At 40.4% G+C, this 11,880-nt stretch overlaps 1 protein-coding gene across 1 annotated transcript; it reads right to left on the bottom strand.

The window, feature by feature from the left end:
- Nucleotides 1-1,154: 1,154 nt before the first annotated feature.
- On the bottom strand, nucleotides 1,155-4,181 carry LOC101948293 (E3 SUMO-protein ligase KIAA1586-like). The gene is given in 4 exon segments (XM_008177590.2): nucleotides 1,155-1,561; nucleotides 1,564-2,722; nucleotides 2,725-2,951; nucleotides 4,178-4,181. Coding segments are annotated over 4 exon segments (1,797 nt in total).
- Between the last annotated feature and the right edge of the window lie 7,699 nt (nucleotides 4,182-11,880).

The raw sequence follows: 11,880 nt of genomic DNA, 5'->3' as shown, positions 1-11,880 counted from the left end.
TCCTGGGGTAATCTTTATGTGTTTGTGCATTCCTTCAATAAGCCACTAACATTGCCTGGCCTCCTCCAACAGAGGACATTTGAAATACAGAGACATGGTCAATATTTCTAGCCTCCGATACAAACGTTACATGCATACAGATTGGATAAACACAGTCAATAGGTCTTAAGTTTTGCAATGATACCCCACATCAGCCATCTTGCATAAAGTATATATTAGCTATGTCATATCCATATCAAGCATATTTTCATAAAGAATATAGAGTATAATCAGTGATGAGCTGACAAAATCTTAACAACCGGTTCCCTATACAAAATTCTGATTTAAGGGATGTTCCACAGTAAGTATATTTTGTACCGGACAGTCTCTACGCAAAAGAATTAATGGACACAAATCTGACATCAGGAATCAAAATACTCAAAAACCAGTGGGAGAACACTTTAACCTGTCTGGTCATTCAGTGACAGACCTGCGGGTGGCTATATTACAACAGAAAAACTTCAAAAACAGACTCCAACGAGAGACTGCTGAGCTGGAATTGATATGCAAACTAGACACAATCAACTCCAGTTTGAATAAGGACTGGGAATGGCTGAGCCATTACAAACATTGAATCTATCTCCCCTTGTAAGTATGCTCACACTTCTTATCAAACTGTCTGTACTGGGCTATCTTGATTATCACTTCAAAAGTTTTTTTTCTCTTAATTAATTGGCCTCTCAGAGTTGGTAAGACAACTCCCACCTGTTTATGCTCTCTGTATGTGTGTATATATATCTCCTCAATATATGTTCCATTCTATATGCATCCGAAGAAGTGGGCTGTAGTCCACGAAAGCTTATGCTCTAATAAATTTGTTAGTCTCTCTAAGGTGCCACAAGTACTCCTGTTCTTCTTTTTGCGGATACAGACTAACACGGCTGCTACTCTGAAACCTATATTTTGTACCTTTCTCCATAAGATATGGCAATTCATTGAGTCATTGGGAGTCGTACTTAACTATAAAAAAACCCCATTTTTTACATGTTTATTACAATATTAAAATATTACATGTGAACTACTTAAGTTATTAAAAAAAGTATTATAGTCATGTTGAAGTATACAATGCAACAACAAACAACATTTTAAAGACTATTTAAGTACATTATTTATTACTAATTATGTAGTAATTTCCAAATGGCTTCTTGATCTTCTCCATAATCTTTGGTGTTGGATACAAGAACTCTGGTATCTAATGTGGATCGATGACTTCTCATCCATGATTTAACATATGGTATTGGGTTCCAGGAACTTAGTGGTTTTCCCAACGAATTGATGGTCATAAAGCTTGAGATATGTTTAATTGTTAAATTCACCCTTTTATCACTATAAATAATATTCATCAACAAAAAAGCTCTTTCTGCTTCTGCAGAACTAATTGCAATTGTGTTTATAATTTGCTTTGCTTTCCTTATTGTTTCCGGATCAGGAAGATTTTTTGATTGAATGTTATTCTCTACATAGTCACGAAAATCATTTAAATCAACTACAAATTTTATGAATTTACTTAATTCATGCATTTTTCTTCTCCTGATTTCCAAGGTAACCTGACTTCTTCAATATTCCATGAAGTGGGATCCATAACATTGAATAATTCAACTATTTTAGGTGTATCATGAGAATGACCTAAATTATCTTCTTTATATTTAATGTGATTTTTGTTTAATGATCTTGCCTTCATTTTTTCAATAATGCACTCTATTACTTTGTCTCGTGGCAATGATTTAAACCTTACATTATCTTCAAACTCTATGCATTTAAAAGCATTACTTGCTATCATTTCATTAATTTTATTTTCGTGTATACCAAAACTATCTTTTAATTGTATGAAAAAAACAATTGTTCGTTTGATTAGCTTATCTGCCTTTGTTAAACTCAATTGTCTCGCTTGCAGTGCATTTGATAATAATGCAAGTTCATCCAAAATGTCAATCATTAATGCCAAGTCTTTTAAAAATTCTTTGTTTTTCAATCTTTTTGCCATGCCAGAAAATTTCTGATTTTTGGAAAAGTAAATATAAAGTGCTGGATAAGCTCTCCAGACCGCTTTGACAGCTCTAAGGCTACAAGAAGCCCATCGTGGACCAAAAACACGGCCTATTTTGATTATTTCAATATACAGTTCTTCAGAATCTTGTTTAAGTTCAAACTGACTTTTATTTGACTGATGAAAAATTGCATAAATCTTGTCCAAAAAAATCTTGAAATGGTTTATTTCCTTGATATCATTTATAGCATCATCTAAAGCCAGTTGTAGCTGATGATTCAAACAATGCCAAATTATAATGTTTGGAAAATCTTGAATCAGTCTTGTAGCAACTCCAGATTTATGTCCAAGCATGGTGCTCGCACCATCAGAACAAAATCCGATTAATTTTTTCTTTAAATATGCTGTGTCAAATCCTGTATCAGTTAACATATGTCTCAAAGCGTTATAAATATTTTCTGCTTTTGTTGATTCTAATTCCACTAAATTGAGAAAAATTGTTGGTGACGAATCTTGTAATTCACATTTTAGAAGAATTACAAGCACAGTTTTACTTGAAATTGTAGAAGCTTCATCAATAATAATACAAATCTTTGAATCGTTTTCGATGATTTTACTAAAAAATTGTTTTCTCATTAATTTAGCAATATGTTCTACAATTCTGATGGCCAAAAATCGAGAATGTAGGCAGTTCCCTAAATCAGTTCATTCTTAATTTGTAGCTCTACTTCATCCTCCATATCTGACATTGGTCGGTTTCTTTTTACTAAGCTGTAAACAATGTTGAAAATTTTGCTGGTTATTGCAATATTTTTTTCAGTAAGTTTATCAATCACTGTAGTGAGAGGGTCTTTTTTAGATTCATTTAAAATATTTATAACTCTCAAATGAGAACTTGATTCGAAATGTTCCTTCATTTTTTTTTCTTAATGAAGCTTGCTGAACTTTTTTCAGTTCCAAATGCTTTAATAGTACACTTTTCCTCCAAGGACCCCCAAATGTGACATCTTTGCACAGTGGGAACAGCCAAGTTTTTTGCCTTCAATTATCAAGCCATTATATTTCCTTAATAAATATTGTGTCTGCTCAGAAGTCCAACAATCGGGTACTACATTTTCACAATCATGTAAATCCTTTTCCATTGCGGACACATTTTCAGATGATTCAACATTTAAGATATTTTCATCACCAAAATTGTCATCGGCATTTTCAGTATTTAAATCATTATTTTCACTACTAGAACTACTGACTAATGATTCTTATTTTACTGGAAAACCAATCACTAATGCTTCTCTGGTGTTTCATTATGAAGGGTAAATAATATTGAATAGAAAACTTTAATCTTTGAATAACAGTCCAGTTAGTATTACACGCCGAAATATCACACACAATTTACTAGAAACAAACAGACTGACTATGACTGGTCGTGTTGAATTGTATAGAAAACAGTTGCGCAAGTGCACGAACGAGGCAAGTGCAACTTCGATTAATTAACACAAGAAACAAGACGCTGTCTCTCTCTCTCTCTATCTCTCTCTCTCTCTCAACAGGATGAACTTTGGCAGCGAAGACATTTGACTCACATGCGCATATCAATATAACAAATGAGGCAAGTGTGACACTGTTAATAAAATAATAAACTAGACCGGGGTGGGCAAACTTTTTGGCCCGAGGGCCACATTGGCAGGGCTGGCTTTAGGCCGATTCCACCGATTTCCCCCGAATCGGGCCCTGCGCCTAAGAGGGCCCTGCGCCCAGTGAGAATCCCTTCCTTGGCTAGAGGCGCCTTTTTAATTTTTACTCACCCAGCGGCGCTCCCGGTCTTCGGCGGCACTTCAGTCACGATTGATGGTGTCTCGTGCCATAAAAGCTGGCCAAGTCAGGAAGGAATAAAATTCAATCAGAGCTGTAGAATCATTTTTCAGGGGGATGGAAAGACAGAATGGGAGACGGAGGTCAAGGGAGAGGATGTCACCATTTCACAACACACCCGAGGAGGAGGAGGGAAGAGTTAATGAACTATTGTTTTTATCAAGTGGAGTCTAATTTAATCAAACAATTGCTAGATGAGTGGGGGAGGGGTGGAAGACTAGGGCTGCGAGTTTTAAATCCCAGCTTTTTGGGTATTAGCACCTCTGAGCCCACTCTTACCCATCTTTACTCGGGTTGGGTAGTTCCTTTATTCAGTGGGGGCTAAAAGGTTGAGGAAAGGGTTATAGGAGCTTGCAACTCTATAGTACAAGAAAGTCTGGCTGTGTTAAAAGTGTATTAATCAAGTGTTCCTGGGGAAAATAAGTCCAGTAATGAGCCAAACCGTGACGATTTGTGGGGTCAGAAGACTGGATCAGGGGCTTATCAGGGATCGGTGAAGAACAGTTCAGTGATTGATACAAGGGAGAAAAATAATCTTATAATTTATGTTTTAAAATGGCCCACTGGACAAAACAAAACCCTACATGTTCACACTGAGTTTAGGGTTTGATGTAAGTTCTGATAGAGCTTTTTCTGAGTAGGTGAAACAGGGCTGCAGCTGCAGGATAGTGGAGGGACATTTCCCCTCCTGCACCCCCTTTAACAGCCACCGGAATAGAAAAAAGCAAGCACCCTATTATATTTTTAGTAAAGCACTGACCACAGTTTTCCTCATAACATATAATTATTAAAATACTCAAGACCAACAATTCTAAAACATTGTCCCTATAATGGAAATTATATATTTTTTTAAATTGCAAAAATATACAACTTTCTCCCAACAGCCGCCTACCTCCCAAGTAACCAGTGGAGGGAAGTGACACTATTTAATTAGAAAGCTTGCAAGCAGATTTGGCTCTTTAGGCTGCCTGTCTGTCCCCTCTAGCTTTCTTCCCCCCTCCCCTCGGAATAATTGCAAGGTAGCTGTTGATGTTTTTCTTACACCCGACAAAACGTTGGAGTGTTGCTGAGCTCCTGCCGCTCGGCCCGCTGACTCTGAGTGGGAGGAGCTCCGCTCTGGAGACATCCTCATGGGGCCGGAGGCCCCTGCAGGGCCCGGGGCCTGGGGCAAATTGCCCCACTTTCCCCCCCCCGCCCTCTGGGCGGCCCTGAAGCTCGCAGCTCCCCTCCCCCCCGACCTTGCCAGCGGCTGCTCAAAGCAGCAGGACTCGGGAGCTGAACTGCCCAGCTGCCGGCGGCTCGGCACGCTGCAGCTGTGCGGGTGGGGAGGGAGCGGAGGAGGGGCCAGGGGAGTCTCGGCCTCCACAGCTGGGACTCCTGGGAGCTCAGGTGGGGGACAGGACGGTCCCGCGGGCCGGATGTAGCCTGCGGACCAGAGTTGTTTGCCCATTCGCCCGCCCCTTAACAGCCAGTTCTACACTGGCGTCTAATTTTAACAACCGGTTCTTGTGAACCAGTGGAACTGGCTCCAGCTCACCACTGAGTATAATGTCACACCCCACATGTATATTTGCTGATCTGCAAATAGTAAAGGAGCATGCACCTTTGGGTTGAAACGCTCATGACAATAGTGCAGAGCCATGCAAGCTCCATGATTCTGTGTGAGATGGCAGACAGTGAGGAGGGCCAGGCAGGTTTGTGGGTTTAGAAAAAAAGGTGTAAACATTATGTATACATTAATGTATGGGATAAATATAAAATTAGTGGATGGTTAACAATGCATTATAGGAAGTTGGATCCCATGGCCACAACCACCTCTGTCTGACTTGTTTGGTACCCAGCATACACTGCCAAACCAAAGCTTCCCAAAATACAGTGGGTGGACAGTGGGATATCTATTCATGGTTCACCTTACTCTGAATCTATACAAGTACTTCTGGTGAGTACCCTGACTGCTGAGACAAGGAGTCTAGGAGGCATGCACACAAGTGACATAGTAACAGTAGTGACTCTATGTTGACATAACTTGAGTTAACCTACACTTAAAGTGTAGATATGGCCTTAGGTATATGAAATGTTTGGGAGAGGTAACAGGAACAGCATGAGGGTAGGCTCAGGGTATGTCTTCACTAACCACTGGATTGGTGGGTAGCGATCGATCCAGCGGGAATCGATTTATTGCGTCTAGTGTAGACGTGATATATCGATCCCCAAGCACTCTCCCATCAACTTCTGTACTCCAGCGCCATGAGAGGCGCAAGCAGAGTCGACGGGGGAGCGGCAGCAGTCGACTCACCACGGTGAAGACACCACGGTAAGTTGATCTAAGTACGTTGACTTCAGCTACGTTATTCACGTAGCTGAAGTTGCGTAACTTGGATCAATTCCCCCCCCCCCCTTAGACCAGGGCTAAGATTCATTCAGGTGTTTAGGCTCAAGGCATTGGAACTAAGAGGTACATAAAAAAGATATCATTTATTTATTTTATTTATTAAAATTTCTTGACTCAAGGGTGTATAACTCATGATTTTAGAATTCTTGTGGTTGTAAAGGTATCTTGGGGTTGTAGATGTGTGTTCATTATATTTTGAAAGGCAAAACTATGAATGGGTTAAACAAAGAATTAGATCAGTCCCTCAGGATAAGTACATTGGCTATTACTCAAGATAAACAGGGATGCAGGCCCATGCTCTGCATGTCCCTAAACCGTCCTTTGACTGCCAGATGCAGGGAGTGGACAATGGGATGGTTCACTGAGTCATTGCCTGGTCTGATCATTCCCTTAGAAGCACCTGGCATTGGCCGCTGTCACAAAACAGGATACTAGATTAGGCAGACTATTGGTCTGACCCACGATGGCAGTTCTAATTTTCTGCAAAAATTACAAAAGATTTTTTTCCAGGGAGAAAGACGTTATAGGAGATAGTATACTGCCTTTATTGAATATTTGAGAATCGAGTTGTACTCAGTGGCATGTGGAAAAACACTAAGGGCTAGACTGAGAGGCAAAATAACAGTTGCAAAAATGCAATCCCCATTGGAGGATTGACTCAAAGTTTTGACACTAGGCCAGAAATTCAGTCAGAGTGGAAGTCAGATGATCCAACAGAATAAACATCTGCTCTAAAAATGAGAAGAAAAAATTAGAATTAAAAATTCAGGGAATCCCAGCAGCAGATAAGACAACTTGGGAAACTGCTATGAGACTCTGCATTCAGATACAGTGATAAGGGATTCTTTGTTTCTGAGGGGATATATGTAAAATGTTTCACTGAATTAAATCTCAGGGATTATCTACACTGGCAAGTTAAAGTGCGCTAATTTGCTGGCTCAGGGGTGTGAAAAATCACCCCCTGGAGCGCAGCAAGTTTTTAGCGCTTTAAAGCGCTAGTGTGGATAGGCTCGGCTCCCAATGCTCAGAGCTAATCCCCTCGTCGAGGTGGATTACCAAGAGCACTGGCACCCGTGGCAGTGCTTTGAACTTTGTAGTGTAGACATAGCCTCAATAAGTTAGATCAGACAAAGAGGAGCTGCAGTGACTAGGCATTGGGATGCCCGTGCCTTTAAGAACCCAGCCCTGGGAAGCCGATGCTGAGAGATGCTGTCTGTGAGAGGGGAAATAAAAGAGTCCCTTTGCCCCCCACCATTTTTGCAAACTCTGGTGTCTCAGTCCCACTGGGGTAACTGCTACCCGCTCTGCCCCTGCCTGTGCTGGGTTTTGCCCTCTGTCATCCTCTGCCAGCGACTCACTCCTGGGCTTAACTCTGCCTCCTCCTCCCCTCATTCCTGATTTTGCCATTTATCACCTCTCCTAATGCTGCCTCCAGCTGCTTGACCCACCCCGACCAGTAAATTTCCACCCCCTGCTCAGACCCTGGCCACCCCCCTACTCCGATTCGCCCCCTTTGCCACTTTTTAACCCCTGTCAAAAGCAGTGTGCAGAATCTTACAGTTAATAAGGACAACGTGAAGGTCAGTGACTTCAGCAGATGCTCAGTACATCGTAAGTAGCACATTCCTATGCAGAGCAATTTACTACACTACACCGGCTTTGCAGGGGCTTCCTAGATATGGGGTCAGAGTGTCTGCCAGTTACTGAACAGGCTGGAGCTGGCAGGGGCTTGTGCGCCCCGCGTCCTTACAAACGTACTAAGCAGACCAGACTCCGTGAGGCAGTAGTGTCTATATGAGAAAGTTGCAGGACAACTTACACTGTATTTGTAAAGTGATTTTAGTCAAACCAGTGCAAATCTCTGTGCGGACCCTCCTTTTTCCTGGGTAAGAGGGGCTTATTTATCCTGATTCCTAATGGATTTAAACTAAACCAAAATAAGCTCCATTTAAACCAAGATTAGAATGTCCACACAGGGTTTTATACTGGTTTGACTAAATCATTTTAAAATCTAATTTTTAAATTAAACTAGTGAAGCTTTCTTATGTAGATAGCCTATATGCCTTGTTTCCATTACAAAGTGATTTGATTGTAACTAAAATTGTTTTAAAAATTGATTTAGTTAACCCCTGTGTGGACACTCTTAAATTGATGTCAATCTGGTTTGTATCAGTTTCATTTAAATCTATTTCTTACTGAATTAAGGTGCCAAACTGAGTCTACAGTAGCTGCTAAATGATATTTCAAATCATGTTCACTAACTCACATTTAAAAAAAAATATTTTCCCCTAGAATATTCCTCTTGTAAATAGATACACTGTTTGGGGGAAGGTTTGCCAGACCTGGGAAACTGCAGGGACTACAATTAATTTTGTAAGCCATGCAGTGATGGATTCTATTTCTATCCAGCTGGACTCTTGCCCTCTTCACAAGGCTATTCCTCTTCATTTATCCTGGTGGTCCTCAACCATGAAGCCAATGGGAAAAAATGCTTTCTCCAATATACTCCAAAATCTTCAAAGAAATTTTGTCCATTTATACATCTCACATGTGAAAGTTCAGGTGGATGAATTTGAATTTAGTGAAGTTAGTAGGAGAGATCAAAATCAAGTTTCTATTTAAAAGGGTCCATCAACTAGTAGTGTATGTATCTGATCAGATAGGGATTAATGGTTGTCACAATATCTGCATGTTGATAGATTTTCCCCCTCCCCTTCTCTCCATAGGATTTTTTTTCTCTGCTCTTTTTACTCTCTTTCATTCAAGCAGCATGAGAACATGCTAACATTAGTTTTTGAGTTGAACTTTCAAACCCATAATGTTAGAATGGGTTTGAAATTAGGGAAAGTGAATTCTTCCATCCCCAGTAACAAAGGACCTGATCTAAAGCCCATTGAAGTCAATGGAAGAATTGCTTTGGATCATTCATGCTCAAAGATTGTACCACTAAATTCCTGGGAATACAGTATTTAAAGCTATCTATCTAATCTAATCTATCATACTGATAGAAATCATTCATCATCGACTATAGGCCTCCATTAATGAGATCCATTCCAATTATTAGAATAAAAGATCAAATCTTTAACTAGTGGAGAACAACATAAATCTATAAAAACAACAAGGAGTCTGGTGGCATCTTTCGTGGGTAAAAACCTCACTTCTTCAGATGCATCTGAAGAAGTGAGGTTTTTACCCACGAAAGCTTATGCCCAAATAAATCTGTTAGTCTTTAAGGTGCCACCAGACTCCTTGTTGTTTTTGTAGATACAGACTAACACGGCTACCCCCTGATACTTAACATAAATCTATGGCACTAGGCCTATTTACACCAGCTAAAGATTTCATAGCATATATGGCATCCCTCCAAAACATCCTAATTTAAGACTGACTAATTTTCTTCATCCGTCACAGAGATATACAGGGCCTGAACTTGCTCCCATTGTACACATGTAGTCCTTAGTCAAGCAGATTGTCTGACTGATGTAAATGGGACAACTCATGTGAGTACAACTTATGGATCCCAAGTCTCATTGGATCCAACATTCAACTTGATCCAACTCCAAATAAAGTAGGTGAAAAGCCTGAAAGTTGAATCAGGCCCAATATTAATAGGGGTTACAGAATAGTGACCACTTATTAATTGCTGATAGATGTTTTACTGCAGTTCATTGGAAGAAAAGAAAACCCTCCAGTAGCATCTTCGTTTAACGAAAATTGGGAAATACTGAAGATGGAAAAATTCACCTATTAATATCAAGTGGAAGTGTGATTTGGCCTTCTTTAGTGACTTTGTTTTTAATATTTTTTTCTTGTTATTTGTATTAATATTAAAAAATAAACCCAGTAAAATAATACAAATAATCAAAACCTTCCATGGAGACTAGAACAGCTGCCAATGGAGGTAACTGAGTTCCTATCAACGAAAGTGTTTCAAAAGAGATTAGCTAACACTCTCAAAATAATAGTGTAAGGGAATAACATGAACTAGCTACAGGAGATTGGCTTTATGAATTGTAAGGTCTCTTCTAGTCATAGCTTCTTGATTCTAGATAATAACAATTGCTTAAAGAGAAAAATGATTGGGTGCACTTACTGCTTTATTAAATTACCATCACTATGCATGTAAAAGATTGCTTTCAGTTCTTTTTTAAATCAGAATTTGAGGCCTTAGAGCAAACTGTTATTGAGAGAATGTCTCTATATAAATAATAGCCAATCAACACTGACAGACTTAAGGATTGGTATACGTCTTTAGTAACCACTTCAAAAGAGTAAGAGGATATTTCAATATCAATTCAATGCTCTTTCATTCATCGCATGCTGCCCTCATGCCAAAATGTTCCAGATGTCTAGTCATTTGGTGACCTGGCAAATAAACCCAGTGGAAATTAAAACTTGGTTTGGGGGGAAAAAAAAGAATAATTGTGTTAGGGACAAAGGCCCAGAACCAGGAAGGGATTTAGGTGTTGAGACTCAGCATCCTGCTGCCTAACTTTTGGACCCCTAGAAAATGACACTGCGATCTACAAAGCCTGAGCCTAGGCTCCTATACAATGAATGGGGAGAGAGAGGTACCTTAGACCATGATCCACAAAAGGCAACATGCTATGCAGGGAACCTCCTAAGGGAGAAAATGGGAGATGCAGACCCGCTAAGAGACTAAACTCTGTCATTCTCTTGTCAGGAAGAAACCTATCTTTGCTTGTGAGCTGTGAACTGGGGGAGTTTTGTCTCCCAACTTATGTGTGGGGCCCACTCTGATAGGTGTGCTCAGAGGCCACCTAACTCCACAGAACAGTCAGGGATGGCCTCTAAGCACACCTACTAGACCTCTGCACAGGATTTAGGTAGCCAAACAGCTGCCACCTAACTCCACAGAACAGTCAGGGATGGCCTCTAAGCACACCTACTAGACCTCTGCACAGGATTTAGGTAGCCAAACAGCTGCCTTCCCAGGTTTGCGAATTGCTCTGGGATTACATGGTAGATAGGCCTCTGGGTGCTCAGAGTAAGACTGCAATATGCATGGTCAGAGGTAACAACAGAGGTTCCTACAGGATTAGGTGGAGCTGAGCAGGAATTTTGTGGATTGCAGTGATGCCCAAAAATAGGACTTGGGGACTAAGGCTATGTCTGCACTATGGACCTTACAGTGGCACCGCTGCAGCTGCGCTGCTGTAAGGTCTCCTATATAGCTGCTCTATGCCAGCAGGTGAGAGTTCTCCTGCTGGCATAATTAAAACACCCTCAACATCAGTAAAAGATACTCTCCTGCTGACATAGCGCTGTCTACACTAGTGCTTTTGTAGGTGAATCTTGTGTGGGGGAGGAGTGTGTTTTTTCACACCTCATGACTGACTAAAGTTTTGCTGACAAAAGTGCTAGTGTAGACAAAGCCTAAGTATCTTCATGGATCACGCCCACTGTCCTAATTAATTTCTAGATCATTCTGGTAAATCCTAGACCCTTGGATTCCACCTGCAAATTGCTAAAACTATTAGCACAGAGCCTTTTCAATTCCTTCAATTATACAGGTATCTGTTGGTGCTGAGCAACAACTAACATTTATTAATTACTCACTTTAGTGATC

The sequence above is a fragment of the Chrysemys picta genome, chromosome 4, assembly GCF_011386835.1.
Source record: "Chrysemys picta bellii isolate R12L10 chromosome 4, ASM1138683v2, whole genome shotgun sequence".
Lineage (NCBI taxonomy): Eukaryota > Metazoa > Chordata > Testudines > Emydidae > Chrysemys > Chrysemys picta.
The sequence above is the reverse complement of the archived record's forward strand: the minus strand, read 5'-3'. Positions and strand labels throughout refer to the sequence as shown.